The 21719-nt window shown below is 32.2% G+C and overlaps 2 protein-coding genes across 4 annotated transcripts in view; one reads left to right on the top strand and one right to left on the bottom strand.

Moving 5' to 3' along the window:
* The window catches only part of LOC115235860 (ribosomal protein S6 kinase alpha-5-like), a 50722-nt gene extending 32039 nt beyond the window's left edge, over positions 1-18683 (bottom strand). The window contains exons 1-2 of one of the 3 annotated variants that reach the window (XM_029807928.1): positions 18033-18683; positions 8290-8826 (exon numbers count right to left, since the gene is read on the bottom strand). In XM_029807928.1, coding sequence (XP_029663788.1) covers positions 8290-8826; positions 18033-18138 — 643 coding nt within the window. In that variant the 5' untranslated portion in view covers positions 18139-18683. Of the gene's footprint in view, positions 1-8289; positions 8827-9247; positions 10573-18032 lie in introns of those variants that run through there. The other 2 variants (XM_029807929.1, XM_029807930.1) reach the window with 2 other exon arrangements.
* A 382-nt stretch (positions 18684-19065) lies between these two features.
* Positions 19066-21719, top strand: part of LOC115235866 (iodotyrosine deiodinase 1) — a 7376-nt gene continuing 4722 nt past the window's right edge. The window contains exon 1 of the mRNA XM_029807942.1: positions 19066-19595. Within this exon, the coding sequence (XP_029663802.1) occupies positions 19340-19595 (256 nt within the window). The 5' untranslated portion in view covers positions 19066-19339. The remainder of the gene's footprint in view (positions 19596-21719) is intronic.

Below are 21719 nucleotides of genomic sequence, written 5' to 3'. Positions count from 1 at the left end.
CGACAAAAATAATCTTTTTTTTTTTTTAGATTTTTAGATGCAAAAATAGAGCAATATAATAAATACGATCAAGCAATTTACAAATATGCAAAATAATATATTTATAAAATCTCGCGATACCTCTAGTCGGACCGACGTAAACAACTTCCAATAAAAGTTAGATATTCTTAAAATAAAAAAAGAAACGATTTTAAATACTTTAATTCTATCTATTCATTTTTTGTATTTATATTTCACATATATTATATTATATATTATATATTCGTATACTATATATATTAAAAATACAATCTGTCTGAAATATATTGTACATCTTCCCTCACACATACCAATTATTTATATAAATTTCGTTACTTTATTGCACGAGTAAATCGGCAACACGATACTTGCACAAGATGACTGATTCTAAAATGCAACAAATAATAGAGATATAAGATTTTAATTTTGATTAAATTAATCGTCATAAAAAAATTCAGTATTAACGGGGATTAAAAATCAAACAACTCTCGTGCTGTTTGCCGAGAGCTTGCCGAGCGAAGCTTGTCGAGGTGAAATGTGAAAGTAATATGCATACTTTTGCGCGCGCATTACTCTCGCAATATACGCGAAATCTTACTAAACGAGTTACGTACGCTATGCTAAACCAATTTCACTCGTTTATTACTGGGAAAACAACGTGTTCGCTTATCGATTACAGAAACAATAAATATAGCCCAAAGAGAATTTCTTTGCAAGGATGTCCGTTTCATCGCTATAATTAAATAACGTTATTATTCATAATATAATGCTTCGGGCAAACAAAGCAATTTTTATCATTTATTGCTCGCAATTAGTTTGACGCGAAATAAACGCAAAGTAAATGTCGCTACGATATATTAAGTGTCCTCGCAAAAAAAATTATCTTGATGTTCATTCAATATGTGTATTTAAATTGTTTTTTAAAATATATTTTTCCTCTTTTCTTTGTCAGCACTATATTAAAAATTACGAAATTCCATTTTTATGACGCTTTGCAAGTATACGAAATTGGTTTTTAATAAAATTCGAGAGTTGCTAGGATCTAATTATGAAAATTATCGGGTAACGATAATTAAACTCGTCATAAAAATCATCGGGTAAGTTAATTTCTCGGGTGCCGAACGTAGAGCAAATCCGGGCGCTATTTTTCGCCAACGGATGCGGGTACGCGTGTGACTGTCACGTGCCTATGTCATGCAAAATATCTGCATTAGGAAGCAAGTGCGCGTCTAATATCCGTCCCGCAGAAGAAACCAACGCGGCACAACTGTCTCACTTGCATAAGTACAAAAGCACACACTTAGCGCATGATTGCTAATGCGATCCATTGACGCGCGATAATATATCAAGGTTCGAAACAACCGCCGATTAAATAAAAAAAAATTAAAAGAAAGATTCTTCGCGATAACCTGATCGCGTCATTTTTATATGCAGGAAATGGAAAGTAAAATATATAAACAAACGTGCAAGTAAAAGCGTAACGAATAGGTGTTTCCAGCTTCGTACAAATTTTAAAGATTATGCGCGGCGATTTATAACATCGATTTTCAAGAAAGTAAGAAATAAAATATACAAGAAAGTAAAATATTTTAATAATGAAAAAGAATAAATAAAAGGAGAGAAAATGTAGCTTTATATATACGCATATGTGTATTGCTCGAAAATGAATTCAAAGAGAAAAGGACAATTAAAAAGACTATCCATTAATTTTATTATTTTGGGGAAATTTCCTGTGAATATTTTTAAGCCGAAGATATATGACACTAAAATTATTTATTTTTTATTTTGTCCGACAACGTGATACAATACGACTTCTTTTCATTCTTTTCATTCCTTTTATAGAGGTTTAAATATAACAAAACAATTTCTGCATTCTTTCCAGATTTGTGATTGCTTTTGCCATAAAGGGATCGAAAGAGAAAAAGACTGAAAATATTAAGCATAAATTTAGCTCTAATGGTCTCATGTCTTTGAAAAATCGACATTTCTATTTTTCTTGATTGTATCGTTTTGAGGATTAGACTACCGAAGCGTGACAGCGGTAAGTATGCCAAAGGCATTCAAACGAGCTAATATATTCAGCAAATTATATATGCTTTTCTTCGAGGGAAAATATAAACGAGAGAGAATTTTCACCGTAAAGGGTATGTATTCTACGACTGTGCGTTATCTTTGCAGAATCTGACTTTTAAATTAATCTTCGAATGTGAAATAATATATAAATGTGGTTATACGAGATTCTCAAATATTGTAAAATTATATTAATTAAATTTAAAGAAAGCAGTTAACGCTACAAACACGATATAAATTATCGACCATATAAAATAAAAAAGTTAAATATTGATGAAAATTAAAATTAAATTAAGTTAAAAATTGATTCTAGATTTCACTTTATGGCTTTCTTCTATCTTCTCTAACACTCCTTTTATCTTTTCTAACTCTTTTAACATATATTAAATAAAAATGAAATTTGTTCTCACAAATCGCCTCTCCCTTGTTTGACTCATAAATACGGAAAATCCCGCTGCAAGAATCCAAATCGAGGAGAGGTCAACTTTTAGTCCGTTCGATAACGGATTCCTGCAGCGTATCCGCGACAGTGGCACTACATACTACATATCCGCGACTCGGATTGCCTTCCGCTATATACATGTACCGGCTCCGCTTGGAGCAATCGTTAAAATTTCCGATGGCGTAACATATACTTGGAATTGTCATCCACTATATACGTAACCTTCTTCTTATCTCAAGTTGAAGCCGGCGTGATTTTATAGAAAATGTAATTTATATTTAAGAAATTGAAAAAAATAATTTGAATTTAATTTTCTTAAATGTATCAAATACAGATAAATTTTTTTAGTTCTCGAAAAGATAACTTATTGTTAGATCGCTAATATATGCAACTTTTTCATCTTTGATGCTACGACGAATTAATTAATTAATAATACGACAAATTATATCGGATTATCGACTTTTGTCTCGAATATATGTGTAGGGATCATTTTCGGGTAACTATGGTATTGGAATAGAAGTCTGCTGGGAACTATATTAATGTTTGTCTATATCGCCTTTTCTTATCTCGAAGAAGTCGATACAAGTTATGTCGTAATCGAAAAGAGTAATGATAACTACGCATTGTGTTTGTCTACACAATCGTGAAAATATGAATTGTTACATTTACGGAGGAAGTTTGCTGAATAGCTTTACAAATAAATTATAATATTGTTTCTCGTCGTAATTGAAATGTAGCTATATATATATTCGAATATTATATAAAGCGTTAAAATCACAGAACAGATATTTAGACATTCTAGATCCTAATTTTAATGAGAGATTCTTTAAGGAGTTTAAAATCAAATTGTTGTTATAAAAAATTTTCTGATTTTTGTACTTAATTTTATATACAGGGTGGCCCCGAACGTTCCAGCCAGACTTTGAGATCTTATAGGAAATTTAATTCTGAACAAAAAATTTCCTATAAACATGGGTCGAAATATGCTTCCTTAAGAAGTTATCGCTCAAAAACCTCTGATGCAAAAGAAGAACAAAAGGTGAAAAGAAAATGAAATAAAAAGAAAATGAAACTTAATAAATTTCTTGAAAAAACGATAAAAATAAAAAATCTTTCTTTTATGAAAATAAAATAAATTTTTTTAAACTAAAATAGCACGTAATAGTAGAAAATGAATAAAGACGTGAAAAAACCAACTGTTTTCAAAATGTCCCCCCCCCTAGCTCCAATACACTTTCGGCATCGAGTAATGACCGATCTAGTCGCTTTACGGATTTCCTCCTGATTCAACTTTTTGTTAAAAGACGCACATTTTCCACGATATTTGGAAAAATGTGTAAAATAAACACGATTTCAAAGATTTTTAAGCGATAACTTCTTAAGAAAGCATTTTTTGACACATGTTTATAGGAAATTTTTTGTTCAGAATTAAATTTCCTATAAGATCTCAAAGTCTGGCTGGAACGTTCGGGGCCACCCTGTATATACAATTTTAGATATTTCAAATAAAAATAATTTAAATTGTTCAGAGATTACAATGCCATAATAAATTTAGATAAACATTTACAAAAATGGCAGTAGCTTTTTAATTATCTTTAAAAAGATAGTTGGAAAGCGTTTCCATAAAGAATCTATCATCTACCGTGTATCAATTATAATCAAAAAAGTTCAATAATGAAGATCGCTCTCTCTCTCTCTCTCGGCGCTCTCGATTAATCAACAATTCCAAATTGTAATAATTTCATGCAATAGAAAGATACGCAAACATTTCTCTTTAAATAATTCTTCGCTTAATAATTAGAGTGTTTTTGCTGGTTAAGCGAATAATGCAGCTTAATAATAAGCGTTTTCGATATCATTTCACAACAGAAACACAAACATTACACAATTGGATATATCAAGTATGCGTAACTGTATTCGGAATCCGGTAAAATAATCGTATCGCGTTGCATCGGTGAAAAATATTACAGAATGTTCAGAATTTATCATATATCGTAAACGCATAGTCCAGAGAATAAATGCACACTCTTCTACCGATACTATTTTCGTGCCATTTTTGACAGTCATATGACCTTTTGCACCTGTGATTCCTGATAAAAATAAAAAGGAACTATATATGTGAGAAGAAGAAATATTATTTAAAATGAACGAAGCGTCTCAAAATTATCACCGTTTCTTGTTTCTAAATCTGTGATGATTCTATAGTCAAATTCTTGAAATTTTGAACTAGAACTTATATGTATAGGAGTTTGAAGCTCAGTCCGCTAAGATCTTTTAACTTTAGATTACGTTACGAAATTAATCAGTTATATTATTATTAGTAATATAAATAACGCAAAAAAATATATAGAAAAAATTATATTTAAATAAAAATTATAAAAAAAGAGTATGTGTGTGTGTGTGTGTGTTAAAATGGAAATCGGTCATTTCATTTCCAACTAGCCTTGCCTCCGTATATTATTTATAAAATAATACTGTATGAATTCTTTGTATCGGTAACTCATATTCCCGTATGAAATATATTTATTAACATTAATTGATCGATTCAGTTCGCGTTACGCTTGCCCGACATTGTAGATTTTAACATCTTTATCCGTTCATTAAAACTTGTTTATACAGCTATCCAATCACGTATGTCTCTATCGTTTGTTGCAACCGCGTGCTCAATCTCGGATCATTTCATATACCATGCGCATTTTTTATGTTCAAGAGTTCTTTTTATAGATACGCATAAGAATATACGAGTAGATATGTAAATCAATGCCGCGTTTCTCATTTATAGACTTTTCGACCAATTTAGAAAAAGCTATTTCTTAACCAGATTTAAATATTCCTTTGTTAAAAAACAAAATATTTAATAAGACGTCAGAATATATTTTTAATTTACTTAAACTTATTAATTTTTTTACGATCTCAACATTAAATATACTTAAACTTACAAATATATTAAAAAATATTACTAAAATAAACATTAACATTAAAGAAAATTAATCTTTTATCGCTTTGTCAAAATCCTTGGTTTTTATTTTTATTTCTATCCAACTAAAAGATCATTGATGTGTTTGAGCATTAAAGCAGCTGTCTTGTTAACTATATGTATGATCCGTGGGAGGCTTTCTATATAAACAAGCACTTTGAATTGCGATTACTTTGTGATAGCAGTATTAAATGGCTTGTACAATTCCACATATGCAAGTGGCCGTTGCATCGCAAAGTTTTACGAGATTTTAAAAAATGCACTTTTAAAATGATTGTTTCATCTCAACTTGTTTGCGCAACAGGTCTGTATATATATCGTATTCTCTTTAATTTCCCGTGTTTGTACTATATACAATAAAATATAACGTAACAAAAAAGAATCGATGATGATAAAATTATTTATCTTGATTATTTATTTACTTTGATTCTAATTTTTATTTTCAATAAATTGTAGTTTATAGAGAGAGTCCTTGTTTAATAAATATATATATTATAAATACATGTGGGATATATATGTACGTCAAGTGTTTTATAAAACTGATGCAATATGTGGCATACGAAATATAAACTGTTAACGACACGCGGAAATTTAAAAAGGAGATAATTCAGCGCGGAAAAAAAGAAGTAAAAGTTTGATAATTCATAAAATATAGTACTTACTGTGTGTGTGAATTGTAGAATATATTTTAGTCTGTCTGTTGTGTGGCGATGAAATTTCAATAAAATGGGTTATAAAAATGAAAATCTTGGATAAGAAGGGATTAGAGTTATTAAGAAATAAATTATAAAAGAAATATCAAAGTTTAAAACATACTTTTCATATCACTTTTCTTTTTTCTGATTGCAAGCTTAATCTAATTTTCATATATATAATAGTAAGTATGTTTTTAACACATATATGTAACCATTGATTGCAGAATAACTGAAGAATACAACATGGACGCTTTGGAAAGTGCGCAAAACCTGCAACCGTGTCTCGTATACACCAAGAGAAAGTGATTAAGATCTTCCCTCTATATCTTTCCGCCATTAACTCTTTCGCTATAAAGACGCATGTACACAGAATGTCCAAAACGGAATTATCAGATTTCTTTAAAAATAACAAATTTATTAAAGAATATTAGAGAAATAAGACACGTGTTTTCGTTTTATGATATCAAACTTCTTTCTCCATGTAAGAAATAGCTGAACTTTTGGTTTCCTTAATACATGTGCATATCGTGTTTAAGAAAAAATATAACAAACGTTAATCACTTGCTATGAGATGAATGAAATAATTTCCGCGAAATATCAATGAGAGAATGCAACAATGAAAAAAATTGTAGCGCTCGCTAAGACAACATCGTATTTTGAGAAAGCGTTCGCCACATTCGGCGCAGTCTGAGTCAACACAAAGACATTAACGAAGCTGTTCAAAATATGATCTCTCTTTTCAAAACAAACACGTACGGTCTATAAAAGAACGCGAAGGATAATATCGTGCAGAACACAAGGTCGAAATCCGCACGTTACACTCTCGTGTCGAGAAAAATTCGCGCACGCGCTTTAAAATTAATATAGCACAATAAAAGATAATATCAATCTACAGCCAATATTTTTATAGAGCTTAAAGCTGAGAAAAAAAAAAATTCAAACGAGTGTAATTATTCTAGTAATCCAAAACTGAATGTGCTTCAAAATCTCTAACTTAAAAATTTCGAGCTAAATAAAAAAAAAAAATTAAAGCACACATATGAAGAAATATAGATATAGGAACTTTTCACACACGCATTTATGTTCCTTTCTTTGAGGGGAACTGAATCGTGTCTTAATAAATTACTACAATAAATATAATTAGGATTTACGAATCCGATACAAACTTCGCTAATGCCACACTGCAATCCAGTGCGGGAATGTTAAGCAGCCGGATCGATACCTTCTAATGGTTTTAAGAAGCCTGAAGTTTAGTATCAGCCGCATTTAGTCGCATTTACAACCTGTTGAAGTCCCGCCATCGCTCAATGTCATACATAGAGATGTAAAAAAACCGTTTCTTTTCTAATAGAAAAAAAACGGTTGAAAAAAAACAAAATTTTGTATTTTTCCATTACTTTTTAAAATATACTTAATATTATTTTTCTTTATATTTTTTTCTTGTTAACATAATAAAAAAATTCAAATTTTTATATTTTTAATCTATTTTTTTCGGAAGTAATTTTAATGGATTAATAAGACTTTTGCGGCAAATTATGATTAAATTATTATTTAAAATATTAACTAAAGTGCATTTTTTAAAATTACAAACTGTATTTTTGTATCTACAATAAATATTCAATTTATTCAAGTTCAATTTTGATTTGTTTTTGGAGAATTTATCTAATTACAGATAGTAATTACGTAACTATATAGCCAATTGGAATGCGAGCTACATTTAAATTAATATTGGTTAATTCAAATCTATCATCTAAAAAGTTAAAAATAATAAAAAATCTATTTGCACAGTAATCAAAATATAAAGATATTAAATATCTGAAAAAAGACAAAATTTTGAAAAAAACGAGGTTTGTTTCTTTTCATTAAAAAAACTGTTTTTTTATGAAAACAAAAAGGTTTTGTTTTTTTTCCATTTATATCTCTAGCCATGCGACAACGTTGCAGTATTGCGGCGGTCGCCGCAAATATATTAATAATATTACTAAATCTTTATTCATTTTCACAATTTATTCTTATTGATAAGAAGAAATCCGGTTTCTCGATATAAGAGAATATGATTTTCTATCGATTAAATATGACGTTCTTACCTATATCGTATGTGTTCGCGTCGTCAGTGTTGCTGATAGGATCCGTCTCATATTGGATTTGCACGGAATCATCTTCCACAGTGTCGCCAATTTCGATCGTCACAAGATCGAGATCGTCTGCGAAGATATTTGAATGCTCAGTCAAGCAAGAGGAAGTGGGACAGCCTTGCTCGCTGTCCTCTTGATGCTCTTGATTCTCTTGATCCTCTTGATCCTCTTGATCCTCTTGATCCTCTTGATCTAAAAGACTCGCTTCCTCGTCAATGATTAACCCATTGCTTTCGGTGCTCATACTACATCCGATACTAAGGATAGCGCCGCCAAATTGATTGGCGTACTTCTGAATGATATCGTCAATCTTCTCGCGGTTATCTTCAAAATAACCGCTCTCCTTCTTCTTCGACGGACTCGAATCAGATTCGCAAGTCGCCCGATATTCGTCCTCGTCCATTATAACGTCCTCGGACTTCTCGCTTCTTACGATGTTCTCTTCGACCATCTTCACGGTGTTTTCTTCTTCCTTCATGGATTTTCTTCCTACGATATGATATGAGACCTAATATTCGCCGGGTACGTCATTGTCGCGATGCGTGCATTGTCAGCGCGAATGAAGGTGAGAAAGAGGAGATAAGGGAGAAGAAGCGGAGACGACAGCCACTTTTATACGGAGCCACGCGTTATCCTGTCTCGATATCACACGGGATAATAATTCGAACGAGTTCTTTAAACGTTAAATCCTTTTAGAGCCGTTAATCGTTCTATAACAGCGACGGCAGCAGGAACAAGGTCGACTTCTGTCGATCGTCGGAATATCGTCTCCCGCTTCTTCTCTCTTGTCTTCTCTTCACAGACACCACAGAAATTTTTATTTCTTGGCAAGGCATCCAATCCTTCTCCAATATCTTAAGAGGAAATATAGTGGATAAGGATCAAACGGAAATCCAACTTGGGAACCTACCTATTATCAATTTGCGATTTCTATATGCAAACCACACGACACTTCACATCGAGTGAATAACGATACGCGAAGAATTCACGATACTGCTCGATACCTATATCACGTAACACTACGATCTTGAAGCAAACGAGACTACTTGAAGCACACAAGACCACGCGCGTCGCACGACACTTACTTCGTGAAGAATCGTCAGTGACTGTCGTTAACTGAAAGAAGGTAACCAATGGAACCTTATACACTACTACCACTACATATCCTTCCTCCCCACCCCGCTACTTCCCCACTACTCGAGTACTAACAGCTGATGCGAGAAGTCTCTCTCAGTGACGGCGCTAGAGAACCACGCTGCACATATTTTTTTATGTTTTAAATGGTTGTGCTAGCTAACTTTAATTTTAAATTACCTTAATATTTTCTCCGAATCGGCTGAACCAATAAAATTGGAGTACATTGTAAATATTACAATCATATAATGAAGAAATATCGGCGTGATTATGCCGGTATATTCGCCCAGAACGGATAAACCTCTGCCACTTTCATCGGTTGTGATATTGTACTTGGTTTGCAGTTGATCTAATTAATTGAGAAAAATATATCGTCATGTATCAGGGATATATCATTATAATAAAATATAAAAATTCGCAAATTTTAATTTAATATCATCAGAATCAGAGATATATGTCCATAGACATAGTATATCTAGACTAAATATTAAGGAGTGGGGGTCGTCAAATATTAGACAGAGAGAGCATGCTTTTGTATCACCATTCTATCGTCGTCTTTTCATCCCCTCTACTTCTCTGTTTCCCACTCAACGAAAGCTTCTTTACCACCATGCATCTTTAGACAAAGACAGATTGACGATCGTACAGTAGCTATCTCCTTCTATTTTTTAACGTTCTGACTACGGGAGGTACGCAATCCATATATTATACGTCTTTGTATATGTGACAGCCCCTAAACAATAAAGGTATAAAAACGAACGTCCTATTGTACGATCACGTACGACAGAAATAAAGGTTGTTTCGAAAATATTCGAAATACTTTCCGTGAAATAATCGAAACTTGATGTTAATCTTTTTGCCGAGTTTTGCATTTCGCTGGAACATTGTTTCAAAAATTTATCAACTGATTAATAATAATTAAAACTGAGTAATCATTGAACAATAAAATATGAGAAAAAATATGAGCAATTTGATACAAAAAAGAGATGAAGCCTTAGTGTTTAACAATATAACTTCAAATAAGATTCACGCGCGGGCAAGCGTATAAAAAAATTGTAATATATAATACAATAAATCTAAAAAAAAAAAGAGAGAGAGAGAAGAAAAGAAAAGAAAAAAAAGAAAAGAAAGAAAAAAAAGGGGGAAAAAAAACACAATGACTTCACTTAAAATTCAAAGCCAATGGACCACATGAGGAGCACATTAGCGACCGTTGATAAAGGTGATGGATGCCATATATATGTTGTATTAATCAAACCATGAGGTATGATTGATCTTGCGCCAGACGCCTTATTGTTAATTTTTGAGTGGCTGAGGAGACACAAGTAGAGTGTCGAAACGTCCCACAATTTTTATGTAATAAAGTTAAAATTAAAACCATATTGTTCATCCATATATTGCTCGTAAAGGCCTTTTTTATTTATTTATATATTTTTTTGTTAAATTCTAACGAGCCTACTTTTAATTGTTATTCAAATAAGATACACGCGGGAGAAAGCGTATAAAAAAATTGTAATATATAATACAACAAATCTAAAAAAGAGAGAGAGAGAGAGAAGAAAAGAAAAGAAAAAAAAGAAAAGAAAGAAAAAAAGAAAAAAGGGAAAAAAAATTAATTTTGAAAAAAAATGTGATCGATGATTGCTAAAACATAAATTTTACAATTTATTCAATAATTGACTGCGAGACATAAGACTCTAATCCACATTAAGGATTTACAAGTCGATTACGTGCTTCGCTTCAGTGCTCAAATGCACGGGAATAAAGCTCAGAAAACCATCGTCATGCTCAAATGCTTTCCCCTTGACCTCTTGTAAATATTTCATGGGATTGATATTCAACGATAGTATAGAATCTCCCCTTTGGTATATACTTTTCGACTTTGAATGATTCCAAAATCTTCCGTTATTTTTAGATTTGTATTGTATTTATATGATGCTTAATTAATAAATAATATAATTTATCTCTATATATTGCGAATAATTCAAATTATATAGTAAATATTTAAATAAGAATGTATTTCCGAGCTGATGGTACAACCGACAAAATTTATAAAAAAAAAACCGAGGATATTAAATAAAACTTTTTTCATACAAAGCTTTGTCTTTAAGCAAAATAACTTCGAAGTCAGAAAAATTGTTAATGTTCAAACGATGCTTTCCTAAACCGAAAGTTAAAGATTTCTAAACGAAGATTAAGTTAGCGAAACAATATATATATATATAGCAACAAAATTGTACATAACAATAATATAAGAATTTTTTGCTATTTTGTTGCTCTCGAAATATACAAGTTTCAAATTTGTTGCTTGCAAAATAAGTATAAATAATGCCGGAAAACCGTACAGCATGCAAACTTACAAGAGTATATAAGTTTATAAAGTATAGTAGGGTGTCTAAACCCTAGAAAAGCTTTAATGGCTGTTCAAGTTGCTTTATGTGAGTGAAAAAGGTGATAGAAATGGCGTCCGCCTTTATAAAAAATAAAAGTTAAAGAAAGGAGGCATTGCCTCTATAGTCACGATTTATTATGTTGTATATAATGTAGCACACATAACATAATTTTTCTAATATATTTTTTCAATCTGTTTTTGTTTGAACAAGTTAAACATAGTAATTTCTTAATCATGGTATATGATAGAAAGAATCTTATTTGTGCCATTCTGTTTTACAGGAAATACAAAAAAAGACATCAGAAAAATATGTGCAATATAAAAAATTAACGATTTTCGATTATAATTAATTTTTATAAATTTTAATTATTGTACTTATTTATATTCCCACGTATATAAAAATCCTGTCCAGTATAACAAACTAAAAATTTTTAATTTGCGGGATATGAAAGCTCATGGATAATTTATAATTGTACGTTATTTGTTTTTTTTTTTATTTTTGCGAAGTGAGCTAGCTGGACAGGAATCCATCGTTTTCCCTTATGCAGAGAAACTGAAAAACCGTTAAAGCTTTTCTAGAAATTAGATACCTGCAGTTTGAAAGAATAGCTCGAAGAAGGTTCGAAGAATTCTCTTAAATTTGGTCATAAATATTTGCGCAGCGGGAGATCAGACATGGAAATCCAGATAAAGAAAAGCTAACACTAAATAGATATGTTTCAAAAGAGAAAGTTGTCGAACTTGCAACTATCCGAGAAGAAAAAGTCGTTAAAAAATTTAAAATTTAGAGAAGAGTATGCGTTTCAAACAGTTTGAGAAGCACGCAGAAATCGTTGGATTCACTTTTTTTTTCACTGAGTTTTATTCGTTGAACCATAAAATCGTAGTTGAAATAGTCTTATTGTTAATATTTAGAAAAAATTTTGAGATATATTCTAAACAGAAAGCAACGGTTGATTTTATTACACTCTGGAGCCATTTCAATAAATTTCTCTCATTATATTTTTATAAAAATCGTTAAAATCTTTTGCATTAAAGAAAAAATTATACTTCTTTCTCTTTTTATTTTGGGTAGAGGGTTTGATTCTCTTTTATAATGACGAAAAAAGAGAAAAATAGAAGATATTGTATATATGTATATACATCTTATAGAATATAAAGATTTTTTTTTCAAATATTCAATGTGAAAATGATTGTTCCGTTTTACAATTAACCATTGTCAACTATTCCTTCCCTCCCCCCCCGCCCCTAATTTCCCTGCGCATTAAACATGGATAATAAGTATGAGAGAATCTATCGATAGTGAGAATAGTGACCACGTTTACACCCAGCGACCTGATCACGGCCTGACCTATACTCAAAATAAGTCTAAGTCTAGTCATCAACCGTTTATACCGAAAAAAATCTAGTTCGTTTACCAAGTATTTACTGCAGGCGGCCTAAATAATTTAGGTCGAATTTGAGGCATAGGCCGCAGGCTAAATGGGTATAAATGTAAACGTGAAATATATATTTATTATATTGTATTTCGACGGTTTAATCTTATTTAATTTGATAGCTCAACAAAACAACAGCGAGCAAATAAGCTTTTAAGTCGCATCGCAATGGTCGCGCGTTTACACCGAAAAAGTAGGAGTCCTATTTCAGATCAGGTCACTAAAATACGAAGCCTGAAGGCCTCAAGTCAGATCGGTTCGTTTACCAAGTATTTACTGCAGGCGGCCTAAATAATTTAGGTCGAATTTGAGGCATAGGCCGCAGGCTAAATGGGTATAAATGTAAACGTGGTCAGGTTTTTCTTTCTTAGACTAGGTTCTAAAACGGTGTAAAATTTCCTCTCCGAAAATTTTACTCGATGGCCGGCCCGGCCTGGAACTAATCAGAAACGCTCAAAAAAGTTTCGGAACAGCCAGTAAAAATCGAGTAAAATTTTCCTCGAAGAGTACGTTTCAGGAATGTAACCTTAAAATTTGATTTATTAAATATCAAAAGCCAAATTTGTAAAAAATAATCTTGGAGATTGACTTTTCTCTATTTTCTCTTTTTTATATATATGTATTAGTATCATATCTGACAAAAAATATTTGTAAAGATAAAAAGTTAAAATTTCAACATATGTCTTTCAAAAATAGATAGAAGAGAAATTTTATTATGATTTTCCACGTGTTTCTCGGTTTGTAAAAACGTTTGGAATACTAGGGCAGATTACTGCTGCATCTTAGTTATTAACTCACTTTCTGGAGAAACAAGTGTCAAATTTTCCTATTCTTTAAAGAATAATAGTTTGGCTATTGAAAATTGTTCTGTTAAGGAATCAACTCTTATAGAACTGTCGAAAACTACCGTTAGAACTGCGGAAAATCATCAGCACGACACATTTTCACTAAGTGTCGTGCTGGGCGTAATTGTCAAAAATTGTTTTAAAAATAATGAACGATCGGAACTCTCTGTAAAAATGTTCCTAAAAGATAGAACTCTTATAGAACTGTCGAGAACTACTATTAAAACTGCAGAAAATCATCAGCACGACATATTTTCACCAAATGTCGTACTGAATATTAAAAATTGATTAAATATTATTAATTGGTGAAATATCGATCTGAAATTGCATATATGTGCTGAACTTGAACAGAACTATCCGGAACTCTTGCCAAAAATGATGATATTCAACGCGTTTTAGTACTTTAGAGGGGAGGATTGTCGTGCTAGATTCGCGAAGTTAGCACGACATTTTTTCAATTTCGATTTTTTAATATAAGGAATGCGGAACTCTTTTTAATTTTTATCAGGAACTATAGAACTATGAAAAGTGCTATTAGAACTCTTAGTTTTTTTTTTTTAAATTCGTAAAACGTCGTGCCAACTTCACAGACACCAAAAGCACGTGGGGAAAGCAACATCGCCGCGGACTAATATTTATTATGACAATTCGTTATTTAATAAGTTATTATTAATTATTAATTTCCCATATATTTTTAAATTTTTAGATTGACGAACATTTATAATCAAGAATAAAACAATATATTTTTCAGAACAGAATCAGATTTATATATGATTAATCAATAAAAAAAGATTATTTATTAATTTAGTTTTATATGTATCTTAGAATCTAATCTATCTATCTATATATATATGTATGTGTCTGTATGTATTTGATAATTAAAATAATTTTAAATATTTTTATAAATATACAGTGTGAAGGGATTTATCAGGATGAGAATAAAATGAATGATAATTCTAAATAAAAAACTGTTTTATTATAAATACAATAAATAATACAAAAATCTGGTAACTCCTATCACTTCACATTCCTCTATATACATATTAAGGACAAATCTGTTACATCAGTCTATGTTTTACATTAAATAATTATTTGTCGAACACATAATTTAACAGTTAAAATCTGATAAAACTTATAGGGGGGGCTGGCTTAATGTCAAGCTGCCCCCCCCCCCACTTTGAACGTAAATTCCTGCTAAACGGTTTGAGCAACAAAATCCGGACTACGGCAACTAATTAGCACATAATTAGCACTAAATTATTTGATAGATGCGACTTAATTTGGCGTTGGTGGGGGGGCTAACTTAATATGGGTAAATCTTTTTTTACAATGTTATTATTATCCAATTTTGATCTCAATTTTTTTTTAATGTGCTTTGATTGTATCTACAAGATACTTTTTCCGAAAATGATCCATCAAACCCTTTATGAGAAAAAAAATATAAAAAATTACTTTAATTAATTTAACTATCGCTACCCCGTTTGTTCGATTTAAAAAAAATATATGTTGTTGTTTATTGCTCAAAAATATTATTTAAAAAAATGGTAGTTGTACCAAGCGCCTATGATATTGAAAAAAAAATTTTATGTTGAAATATTTTTTTTCAATGTTGTTCTTCTCGAATTTGGACCCTAATTTTTTGTTTCGTGTGTTACAATTGTGCCCACATCATATATTTTTTTTAAAGCGATTCATTGAACCGCTTACGAGAAAAAAATTAATTACGAAAAATTGTTATTACTTTTTTACTCTTAAACACGTGTAGTTGGGAGACTAATATTTTAGGAAATTGTAAGTTCCATCGATAGTAACTTACAAAAAAAATTTAAGCTCTATACCTGCGGGGGCAGATTGACCGTGCTTACCCGGCTACGGCCTTTTGCGACTTACAAAACTAACCAATTTTTTGCTAAAAAATGAAATTTTCTTTTTGGGACGCTGCCATTTTTTTATTTTTCAATATTTTTTTTTATTCTGGTTCACGCGATAGCCACATTCATACAGATTAAAAATCTTTTTGATTTTTTTATTTCAGATAACTATAATGGCTGAAATCATGTTCGCCACAAACAACAATTTTTTTTGAGACACCCTAGTTGGACTACTATATTCGAAACAAACAAATATTTTTGTTTGAAAAAAAATTCAGGATATACTTGAAATGTTTTTTAATAAACGTGCAAAGTTTAGAATTAATGTTTTATACTTTTCTTTAAAAAAAATTCCCAAAAATCGCCTTATTTTCAGAGTGTCAAATTAGGAAGACCTCTTAATAAAAAGGCTTGTTTTCTTAATCTTTGTTAATTACCTAGGTTTTCGAGGGCTAGTGTCTTCAATCCCAAAGTAGTGATAATTCAAAAAGATAGAGAAAATTTTTCCATTATAAATTCAGGACAGAAAGAATAACCTCTTAGCACATTCCATTTTCAAAAAATTTTTTAATTTTTTAATACATTTAAAAAAAATCTCTTTTAATTAACTAGAAAAAATAGAAATTAAAAAATATAAATGCTGGTTTGACGTTTTAGCTATACAAAAATTCAACATAATCTTTTTAAAATTTAATCAGAATTGATACGAATTCTAATACTTTTTCATGAAACTCTCGAAAAAGACCGCTATCGGAAAAAACTCTAGAATGTTTGACAAGAGTCAGAACTCTGTCAATTATTATTTATCAAAATTCTGAAAATGAAATATCTACTTCACAGAGATGGCTGGTGCTTTACCAAGGAGCGTCAAAAAAAACAACGCATACATTTTTCAACGTTCGATATTGACAACACGAACGTATGTCTATAACTCCAGTAGTTTCCCTTAAATAAAAATATCTTATTTATACATGTGTGTTTACATACATATCTCTCACGTTATATCACGAAACGTGAGAAAGAGAGCAATCTATAAAGCCTGTCAGTGGTCACCATAAGATTAGGATAGATATCAGCTGATTGTGAGAGATGCATGACAATAGATATAATTCGGGAAATTTCACCGAAAGATCAAACATTTTTAATTTTTCCACGTTTCTTTATCACAGATAATGTAAGAACAAAAAATACGCGACAAATACAAGAAAAAAAAAAAAAACTCACGACGACAGTATGTTTACGACAAACCCCCTCCATCCTAGAGTTAAAATGACTGTAGAATTACGCTTATATGTTGGTTACTAAATATATAGAGAGAGAGAGAGAGAGAGAGAAAGAGTCGATTTACGCAGCACAGACCGACACGAGACGTGCATATGATATCATTGCCGGAAAAACAACGAGATTTGCTTAAATTATATCTAAACGATTTTCTCGCAACATCGACGCACAAATTGAACCTCTCTCTCTCTTCGTCAAATCGTAAGATAATTTTACATTACACCATATCGCGTCGCGTGACAGCGGCGCAATATTGATGGCGCTGCTGTCAGTTTAAACACTATATATAACACTGACATTTGATATATATTTTTTTTTTTTTACGCATAATCTCTCTATAATAACTCTACGAAAGCAGAAATACAATGCGACCGCGTGTCAACGAGTTGCGTAATACGTTTTCGGAGTGCGTTGTATGTATAGGTATCGTGTCAGTAACGTCCAAGTGTTTGGATTGCGATATCGGGGAGGGGAGGGGAGAGAAGAGAGGGGAGAGGGGAGAGGGAAGGGGGAGGTGATAACGTCGTATGAATAATATATTTTGTATCGAGAATCGAAACCGATCGTAATTTCGACGAGTACAATTTTCACGCGTTATTGAATATAAAAAATCATTTTCATCTGTCAAAGGCGAGATTCGCGAGCTCGGCGAAATCGCATCGGTCTCGATCAATAATATGCGACAGATAAAATCTAGGACCTTTAAAGATACGTCGCATTGACAGATTAGACGTACCGAATGTCAACTCGTGGGTGACCGTCTGTTCCGTGCTGCTGCTCTGTGGCATGTCGCAAGCGGGTGGGGGTGGCGGTGGAAGCGGCGGCTGCATGGCGTTCTCCATTCCCTCCGTCCACTCTATATGCGTCTCTGTCCCTTTCGCGGCGCACTTGTCACCGTGTTATCGCCGTTCCTTTTGCTGGACGTCGCGCGCACTATCGGCACCGGTAACCAACTCCGATATACCCTCAATCGAGACGTATTATTTTGCGGTAACACGGTAATACGCCCATTCGCGTACTTGGAAAACGTCCCTCGTACACTAGTGTACGTGCGAATACACGTACGTACGTATGCGTATGTACGTGTTCGTGCGAAGAATACCGCACGTTAATAACGACGTAGAGAAGCAGCGATTCACGCGTACGGAAGGTGCAGTTGCATGCGACACAGAACTTTACTAGTGTCCACGCGATATTATGACAAGCTCGCGATCCCCCTCGTGTGTATATCGTAACGTGTAACGTCGGCTGTCGCGCGCCGCGATTTTCACATAATCGTCTCGCATACACGCCCGCACATATCGCGGCGCCTGGACGGACGCGTCCGTGTTATTCGTGCACGCTTTCGCTACTGCGCTCTCCGAACAATACGTCTGACGTCTCCCCCACTCATTGACCGCCGCGCGCTTTCCTCTCCCCACGCGCCGCGCACGCTTCACTTCCATTAGCGGTCGCGCGCGCAGGCCGCTCTCAGGTCCGTATCGCGCGATTTACGGATCGATCGATCAATCCTGAATCGTCTTCAAGAATGATTTTGCTGTACGAATTTCATTGCACGTGAATTCACTGTGCGAGACGCGTGTAATAAACGTTTCGTATAAAAAGCTTGTCGTAAAATAAGCGTATCATATTTGATATAAAATTTTAAGACGTATTTTTATATTGTATTCGTGTACCTTGATAAATATCGCATTCAATTCGATTGCCTCTTTTTTTTTTTTTTTTTAAGGGTTTGAATTGGAAAAACGGGGAGATTTTTAAGCTGCAATTAAATGAGAAAGGAATCGATTCTAACTAGTGTTGTTTTAATATTTAATACGAAATTTTCGTGGTTCATGCGCGAATATGGGCAGCCATTTTCGAGCTAAATGCGGTCTTCTATATTGAATATTTAATAACGTAATCGATAACAATGCTGGAAAGATTCGCTAGAAAAATTAGACATACATTACAATTAAATTACAATGTAAATAAAATAATTTAATTATATAAAAATGTAGAGGAATTTTTTTTCTTTAAATATATAACCCCTATGTCGGGTGCATGATATCACAGTCCTGCTGTGGAGAATCTTGTACAATTTCTTATCATTGCTTTTTTTTATGTCTCACACGAACTAGTCTCGAAGTGTCGGAGGCAGCTTTTAGTATTGTATTATTCCTTTTGATCGAGAAGACGACACGCGCGAATACACACAGTCGGAATATCTTCTATAATTTTATATCGAGAGGAAGGGGGATTGTGGTGTACTGCGTTCTCCTTAATTCTGCGTATCGATTTTTCCTTATTGATAATCAAGGTCAGCACGACGCACGTTGCATTATATTCGGATCATAAAATGCGAGTGAAAATTTACGTTATCATTTGTACATGAATTAAAAAATTAATTAAATAATTTTGCAAATAGTCAGGCAAAGAGAAAGACGAAAGGTATTATATAAAAACTATATACAAGAAGAAAATAAATAGTTATATAAATTAAAATAGTGTAATATTATTCTCTCTCTTTCTCTTTTGAAACATTTTTTCTTGCGAAAGTTTTCTGCCAATACAAAAAATAAATGTGGATTTTTTATGTGTATAAAATATATATATATTTCATAATAATTTATATAAAAGAGTTTAAATTAGACTCTTTCTATTTTTTTCGGTTCTATTGATGTTGCGTAACTTGTAAATGTATAAAGCAAAGATGTAAAATTATTCGAAATTTCCAAGAAAGAACCGACTAGGAATGTTTCGCTTACTCTCGATTATCATATATGGTGGCATAACGAAGAAAACATATTTAAAATGCAAACAAAATGCGTTTAGGTAATTTAAAAATTTTAACGATCCGAGATAATTGTTATCGGACTAATGTAACTGGGATAATTAGAAAATTACAAGAATTTATCATTTCCAAATATTCTAGAAAAACTGGCTGTTCTCTTTCAGAATTTTTTTTTATTTAAAAGAAACAAATTATTTTAAAACAACAAAAATAAAATACATACAATCACATTCTTATTGATCAGTCATTCCATAATAAAAATTTCGTAACAATGTTGAATGTAAACCGTTAAAACAACACACGCGATAATACCATTTAGTTAATTACAACCTTGAAAACACGAAAAAGATAAAAATAGGAAATAAGCTGGGACGTTTAGTGTATAAAATTTTAAATTCTACAGATGCAAAAATTTTGACACGTACGCAATTGAATGCATATATTCGTTTACAATTTCATTAAAAGGTTCACGCATTGATGACTCAAAACAACTGACGCATCAATTTAACGCGCTTCTTTAACAAGTTGTATTGCGAGAAGTGTCTAAAATGATTATTTGAATATACACGCAGGAGATTACATGCTTCAACAATTTTTTTATTATTGGAATGTTCGCGATATCGCTCTTAGATATCTTATATCTGTAACCTTGATAGCTCGGTTGAGTGTGAAAATCGTTCCGATCCGGATCAGTAGTGAGTAAAAAGCCGAGCGCGCAAGAGAGAGAAAGGTTCCCTTCGTCTCGTCGTGCATAAAATGTTCTCCGAATACGTGCCTTTCGTGACGAAATATTTTTACCATATATTAGTTACCGTTATATCGCTCGTTTTATTTAGTGAATTTTTCGGATGGCCGGACAAGAGAATCGCTCCAAGTGGGACACGCGCATTCACGGCATCTGATGAATCTACGGATCCGAGTGAAAGTAATGTCACAGCGAATACTTGTACATCATATGTAATCGTCGAGTGAAACATAGTCATATTTGTCTCATTTTGGAAAATGAAAGTGGGATGAAAGTATTTTACACACTCTTGATGCCTTCGCTTAAAATCCTTAAAGCATATTTTATACAACATTTTTTAACATATTATAATAAAGAATAGAGAGAATAAAAATGGCGAATAACAGAAAGCAACATGATAATAAAATTAATAGTTACATGATAATTAAAATTGAAGTATGAGGATCCATTTTGTGTAAACGTAATTGCCGTAGTAAATTCCAGTGAGTTAATTAATAGATAAGACTTAATTTTACGATTGAAAGCTCCCATTGCGTCGGTCGTAATTAATTCGCATGGTTCTTATTCCCTTTTCGCGAGTTTATTAATGGACTAAAATACGCATTGTATATGCCAAAAAATAATTATCGATAAAAACAGGTATATCATTTTTACTGCGTTATTTTTTTTTTCCATGATTCATATATACGCGAGTTATGTATTATATATTATATTATATATTATAATATTTACATAAATAATATATGATGCGAATTTTATATATATATATATATATATATATACATATATATATATATATATAAAATTCACCGCTCGACGTCTCTTTGGGGTTGCTTATTAGCTCGGTTAGGGGATGAGCCTGACGGAGGGCGGTCTCCTGTATGGGAGGGGGTCGTGCAGTTGGG

This window comes from Formica exsecta, unplaced genomic scaffold, assembly GCF_003651465.1.
Source record: "Formica exsecta isolate Colony F162 unplaced genomic scaffold, ASM365146v1 scaffold236, whole genome shotgun sequence".
In the NCBI taxonomy this organism is placed as follows: domain Eukaryota; kingdom Metazoa; phylum Arthropoda; class Insecta; order Hymenoptera; family Formicidae; genus Formica; species Formica exsecta.
This window is presented reverse-complemented; position numbering and strand designations above follow the sequence as displayed.